Genomic DNA, 7,231 nt, shown 5'->3' with positions numbered 1-7,231 from the left:
CTTTCAGGAATCGTGGGAATGGGTGGGTGGTGGTTCGGGTGAGAAAGATGAGACGGACGAAATGAAGACAGAAGAGAATGAAAGATTATCTGTGGAATATTACTGCCTCAGCATTTGCCTAAGTGATCCAAGGAAACCACAGAAAAACTTGGACCAAGGCAGACGGACCGGGATTCGAACCGGCGTCCTCCCGAATGCTAAGCAATGGTCTAAACCTCTAGGCCATGCCGCTCGGTAGGGTAAAATACCCTGCCAGACATACTTATATCCTCAGCAGTAGATAAGACAGTGTTGAGAGATAAATATATTAGACACTTAAGGGTTTGTCAGGAGATGGTGATATCTTATGTATACAGAAATAGTCACATATAACATACATATATACTGTGTTTCGGCATAAAAGACTATTGCCGTCACTTTGTATATATTTTTAATTTTAGACAGGTAGTCAAATATTTGTGTACAGTATCGTAGTGTTACAGTTATTGTATTGTATTATTGCAGGTAGTTAATCTTAAGTTAATCTTGTATGTAGGAAAAACAGATTTAGGGAAATAAGCGTAAAAACCAACCATAAGTTTATGCCTTCGACCATTGCACCCTTCAGGTAATTACGCAAAGTCTCTGAAATCTGGTTTGCTTCAATATCAATACATAATTTGTTAATGAAGGTATCTAACGCATACCTAATTTTAAGTAAATAAGGTTTGAGCAGTCCTCGCCCTGCTTTCTTCCATTTTGGAAGATAATATAAGAACAAAAATTTACGACAGAAAGAGAGTTCACTTTTGACCAGCTGAGACACTAGTTCTCTAAAACAATTAATATTCAAATAAATCTGTTCTTCGACTAGCTGAGGCAATTCCTCCTAAACATTAATTTAATTATAATAATTTCTAAGTTGATGTAAATAAATAGTTTCCTGTGATCGTGTTTGTTCACTATAAACTTAGTGATCCTTCGAGTTTTTTAATTGGTACAGCAGTACACCCGTTGTGGTAGCTTTTTAACTTTCCAACATAAAAAAACATACTGTAAACTTGTTTTTAAGAAGAAAACTGAGTCCTAAATTCTTCCAAATTAGAATTTACTGTTTTGAAGAAACTTTAATAAACACTTTAGTTGTGACAGTATAATTAGAAGTATAATGTTACATAACAAACATAAATGCTAATATCTGCATTAATTATGTCTTATTAAGAATGTGCTAGTAATCTTTTTAATTAGTGTCATGCATTATCAACTTGGCTAATGTATTTTAAGATTTGTATACTGAGAAAAAGACGAAAACGCAATGTGTGCAGTTATAAGTGAACTACCGTGAAACTTTTAAACAAGAATTGCTTTTGTTGCGGTTAATGATGTAATATGTCTATAACAGTTAAAAATTAAAATAACGTTCTAAACTCATCTGACCTACACAAGCTGTTCTTCGAATTAGAAATTGCGTTTCTCTAGAAGCTGAATATTGTCTGGCTATTTGTAGCCCTCGTCATTCATTTAATTACCAGAATTAATGTTCTATTTTGGAAGGATGTAGGGCTTTTTCACCGGTTAAAGTCAAAGCTCTATTTATAATTTCCCCACTTCTTTATTGCCTTGGACATTGGTTCGTCGTTATGAGGCTTCTTCAGTAGTTAAGTTACAGGTTAAAATGATACTACTACTCATTTAGAGAGTGTCTGGAATGTAGTGTATAACTTTTCATCCAGGAGGGGAGAAATTTATTTTATTAATCCCTTCGTGACACGTACATGTTCTGCATGATTTTGCAAAAATTGCAAAATTGAATTTAAAGTTATTGATAACAAATCCCATGGTTTTCGATTAGGTAACTTCATCATCATAAGGTCGTCAGTTCCAAGATTGGTTGGATATCAGCTCCACTCTTTCCTATACTGAGCTAATCTTCGCATTCTTCTAAAACTAGAACAATCCACATCCTTAACTATTTGCGAACAGTAATCTAATCTAGGTCTACCTCTACTCCTCTTAACTCCTGTTTCTGCCTCTAATATGTCTCTGATTAGACCTTCATGCCTGATAAGGTGTCCTACCAACCCATCTCGCCTATTTTGTTTGACTTCCATAGAGTTCTCTGCTCTCCTATTCTTTCTAATACCTCTTCATTTCTAACCTTTTCTACCCACGTTATACTCATCATTCATCGGTAACAACACATTTCAAACGCTTCTAACCTTTTCCTTTTTGCCGCGCCCACCGTCCATGTTTCTAAATTAATCGTTCGCGAGCATAGAAGTAACTTCTTTTTATTGAAGGCGACTCGAACCTGCGTTATCCTCTGCTTTACTCCTTCCGTCCTGACATATCTGACTTCCTAGATACCTAAAATCAGCCACTTCTTCTAATCTTTCGTCTCCTATCTTTATATTCGCTCATTCCTTCCTTTGCATACCACTATTTTTGTTTTACTTCTATTTATTTGCATACAGTACTGTTTTGTCAAGACTGCTTCTATTTCGTTTAAAGCTATCTATAACTCCTCCTTGCTAGATGCTAATACTGCTATATCATCTGTAAATCTAAGCATTACTAATCTTTTATCTATCATTACAGTTGTATTGTCTTTAATGATGTTGATCGCGTCCTCGACGAATAGATTAAAAAGTAGCAGTGACAGTGTGCATCCTTGCCTAACTCCCTTCCTAATATTTACTTCTCTACTTTACTGCTTTAGCTCTATAACTGCATGTTGCTCTTTATACAAACTAAGTATCACTCTTCTATCTCTATAACTTATCCCTACATTTTTAAGTATATTTAACATCTTGTCCCATTTAACATTGTCAAAAGCTTTCTCTAAATCTACAAATCCTATGTACGCGCTCTTTCCTTATTCTATCGTTTTCTCTATTGTAAAGCTAGAATGACTTCCCGCGTTCCTCTATTTCTTCTAAATCCAAATTGATCTTCCCCTAAAAGTTTTTCCGCCCTTTTTTCAATCCTTCTTTGTACAATTCTACCTCTGCCTCTATAGTACATGTACATACATACTATATTATATTATGCAATATTTTTTGCGTAGCATATTCACGCTTTAAAATTAATTTAGTTTTATGTTAAGTTTTCAATTTTGATTTGGTTCCGTTTTTTTTAAGTTTTTGGATTATGGTGTGTAAAAAAGATATAAAGAATCTCGCGATGACTTCTGACCTGAATTGACGGAATTAAAAAAGTAGTGAATATCTATACACACCGACTAACTTCACCCTCTCCGGGGTGAAACTAACTAACTAACAATATACAATATAATGGTAATCAATGTAACGGACACTCAAAGGTGTCTGCTGGACACTTTGGTGGATATTACGCAGTTTATTCGGATTAGGATAACCGCAACCTATACACATCATTTGCACTTTACTAAGTATTAAGTAATATAATGTATTACCTACCCGCAGTTATTTTTTTCTTTACCATTAAAGTTTTAGTTTTATTGTAAAAGTAAAAACAGAGAGAGAAAAATGCACAACAAGGAAGTACATACCTCTTGCAAATAGAGCATGAAAATCAATACATACATACATATATACTACCTTAATGTTATCAAATTTCCTTATGCACATTGTATGAGTTTCTTGAGCTTCTTACGGAAGCTCGTTAATATGTGAACGACATCATGGCGATCTAATTATACATTTTTTACCTTACATATTTAAATAAACTCACCCTACATCGTAAATACATTCCTTGGACGATGATTTTGAAACATTTCACAATGGAAAACATCGTCAAAAAAATTGACTCACACCGTTGCTAGTATATTGAAATTAAAACCGTTAAAAGACTTCGATAACATTTCAGAAATATACGGCTTCTTTGTTTTATGGATTCCCCAATCGTTCTAAAAAGTAAAAGGCGAAACTGAACGGATACAGTGTGTCTCATTAGTAACAATGACGAAGACACTAAATTAGTTTTATTGAAACTGCGAAAAAAACAAGAAAAAACAGTTAAAATAAAATTTCTGTTCTTATAATTAGAATCTACATCAATACGTTAAAAAAATATACAGGGTGTAACAGAAATAAGTGTCAATCTTTGTAGGATGTAAACTAGATGCAATAAAAAATCACACAGTGAGTTCAGCAGCGTGGTCAAGGACAAAAAACGAATTTAAGAACCTAGACCGATCCTGTACGTGAATTGGAAACATGGGTGTTTCTGCAGTTCCATGGATGGAGAATGTAAACATTGCCGATTATCGAACGTCTAAGATAAACATAAATAATTTACTACTACACATACCCTATGTGATTTTCTGTATCCCTTACAATGGATGTACAAAGTTTCATGCTGATCAGTTGAGTAGTTAAGGCGTGAAAAATCGACAGACAGACAAAAAACAAACTCCCATTCACATTTGTTATATAAATAAGGATTTTACGACCTCTTCAATGGATTTGGTCCTGTTGTATGTGTACCTAATGATGCATTATTTTTCATGCTTTTTTAATGGAAAAAGATGCTAAAAAACTTAAGGATGTAGGAATGAGATATAGAGATCGAAGAGTTATCGAATGTGCGATTAATATTATTAAGCTTATTATTATTATGGTCAGATATACAGGGACAAAACATTAGCATGCTTAGATTTGCGCATGATGTAGAAATATAAGCGTCTAGCAAGGAGGAGTTAGAGATTACTTTAAATACAATGGAATAAGAAATCAATAAGAAATTTGCCAGTTAAATTGGTGGGACATCCTTTCAGGCATGAGGAACTAATTAAAGACATTATAAGAAGTTAAAAGAGGTAGATGTAGACCTAGATAATATTACTACTCGTTAAAAGAGATTTAGGTAGTTCTATTACTTTATGAGAAATGCGAAGATTGGCTTAAGATGAGAAAAAGTGGAAGTGCGTGCTCAACCAGTTTTCTTGCTGATGGTGATGCTGTTTACTAAGAAATTAATAAACAGAAAGTTGGTTGTCATGGGACACTTGGCAGATGTGATATATCGACATTAATCCGAAACGATGTTCTTATTATTAAATTCACTCAGATATACACCGATGATGCAATGAAAGTATCTTGCCATACTTGTTTTTACCCCTGCAGGTGTGACTAAAAATGTTTCACATCAATACTTTTAAACGAAACAATTAGAGCGTCAGTACGTATAGTTACGAATATTTATGATAATATCTTGACAGACATACTTGTCATATATACCTATGCATATTTGTTTGCTTTTAAAACTCATTTTTTTGTTCAAAAAACAAATGAGTCTACGAGACATGCTGCAGGTTTTGATTCCATAATAAGGAAGCATTGAAATTTTCACAATGTCAATTTTTAATTGACAAACAAACATGTCAAAAAATTCAAAATTATAATGAAGAAAAAAATTTAAGTAATAATGAAATAATATAAAATGGGGGAGCGCCTTTATCGAAGAATAATCAGCGCCTTAAATTCTTGTGCACAAAAAGGCCCTTCGTTTATGGCAGCGCGTAAACGTTGGATAGAAGAAATGGAGGAAATAAATAGAAGGCATTTAGAATGTAGAAAGAGAGAAAAACGAGCAAAGTTAGTCAATTCCATAGAAAAGCGGTTCAAATACTCCAAGTAGCATCTTCATTCCCTGTAGAGAATGAGTACCCATACAATAATTAAAAAATAGAAATACGGTCCTGGTTATAATTGAAATAGTTCGTGCAATTTGTACCGATTTTATATAGAAAAAAGACACCATGAAGTTGTATTAAATATATAACTGTTTAACATACTAGTCTTATAACTCCTCGATTGAACCAAATTTACGTTCTAGCCCAATTACCATAGGTGGTATCATTTCTTGAATGTAATTACTGTAAAAGTAATGGGAAATTCTTTAATTACTTATAGTTTCATACTACTGTTTATTACAACTTCAGACATCTCCAAGTTTCAGTTTTAAACAGAAACTTCAAAGTAAGTCTATTGACTATTGCCTATAAATTAATGTGAATTTAGATAAGTGTAAGTGTACTTTCTTATCTATTTAAACAAAAACAATTTCAAAATGAGTGCAATCTGAAGAAACTTTGAATGACAATGTAGTGTGTAGTTCAAATGTAGTTAGTCTAGAATCTGAAACTGCTAAACAAAACTAGTTAAATCTAAAAAACTTGAAAAGACAAATGTTAGAAATAAAAATGAATTTTTCAATATTTTTGATTTAAAAGACATTTCCGGATTGTGTAAACTATGTGAAAAAAGTATCAGATGAAATGAGCAAGGCCAAGACTTAACACTCAAAACCAACAATAAACCGACACCAAGACTAGAAGGAGATTTTGAAAAATGTCTTCATTGGACGCAAATATAAGTATGTAGTACCGAGTTGTGAATAATTAATCAACAGGAAATATATGATGTAATACATTCAAAATTGGCCCAGTCCGTAATAAAACTGTGGCATTTACTTCCTTCTTTCAACTACACAAGGCCAGTTGCTGACAGAACGCCTACTTTTACTCACGACAGATGCTGTAATAAGGAATATCGTAAATTTATACAAAAAAGGGATGTTAGATAAGCACACTAATAAAGAAAAAGAAATAGCATTATACCGAGTAATGTCTAACAGAAAGAGATGCAGGTAAACAGTATTTCAGTATGTTGCCAGAATCTGACTTTAAAGATTGTTCAACACTCTCAGGAATTTAGGAGAGCAAAGATGCTTGTTTCATCATCATAAGATCGTCAGTCTTAAGACTGGTTGGACACGTACATCCACTCTTTCCTATCCTGAGTTAAACTTCGCATTTCCCTAAAACTAGAACAACCCATATCCTTAACTATTTGCGAACAGTAATACCTACTATATCTAATTCTAATCTACCCATCTCTACTTTTAAATTTTCTAATTTCCCTGCTTAACATATTGTCCTAATATTCCACGCTCCGACTCGTGAAATATTGCACCTATCCCTATTGCACTTATTGATGACATCCCCCGAGATAGTCCCCGCTCGGACATCCGAATGGGGAACTAGTTTACGTCCGGAGTGCTTTACCCTAGAGGACGCCATCATTTAATTTTAAACGTGCGTTTTACTCGGGATCATAATGTGGTGGTTTCCCGTTGCCTTCTACATCGCAGTATTGTGCATCAGGGTGCCATACCGATCCTCGTGATCTCTGCCACCCCGAGTACTGAAAAAGCTGCTATCCTCTTTCGGGAACTTGTCTTAGTCTGGTTTCTTTTTAAGAACCCCCCC

The 7,231-nt window shown here is 34.0% G+C and overlaps 1 protein-coding gene across 1 annotated transcript in view; it reads right to left on the bottom strand.

Moving 5' to 3' along the window:
- LOC108734441 (probable beta-hexosaminidase fdl) overlaps positions 1-3,765 on the bottom strand; it is a 77,592-nt gene extending 73,827 nt beyond the window's left edge. The window contains exon 1 of the mRNA XM_018466010.1: positions 3,691-3,765. Within this exon, the coding sequence (XP_018321512.1) occupies positions 3,691-3,750 (60 nt within the window). The 5' untranslated portion in view covers positions 3,751-3,765. The remainder of the gene's footprint in view (positions 1-3,690) is intronic.
- Positions 3,766-7,231: the final 3,466 nt, after the last annotated feature.

Source organism: Agrilus planipennis, unplaced genomic scaffold, assembly GCF_000699045.2.
Source record: "Agrilus planipennis isolate EAB-ADULT unplaced genomic scaffold, Apla_2.0 scaffold96, whole genome shotgun sequence".
Lineage (NCBI taxonomy): Eukaryota > Metazoa > Arthropoda > Insecta > Coleoptera > Buprestidae > Agrilus > Agrilus planipennis.
The sequence above is the reverse complement of the archived record's forward strand: the minus strand, read 5'-3'. Positions and strand labels throughout refer to the sequence as shown.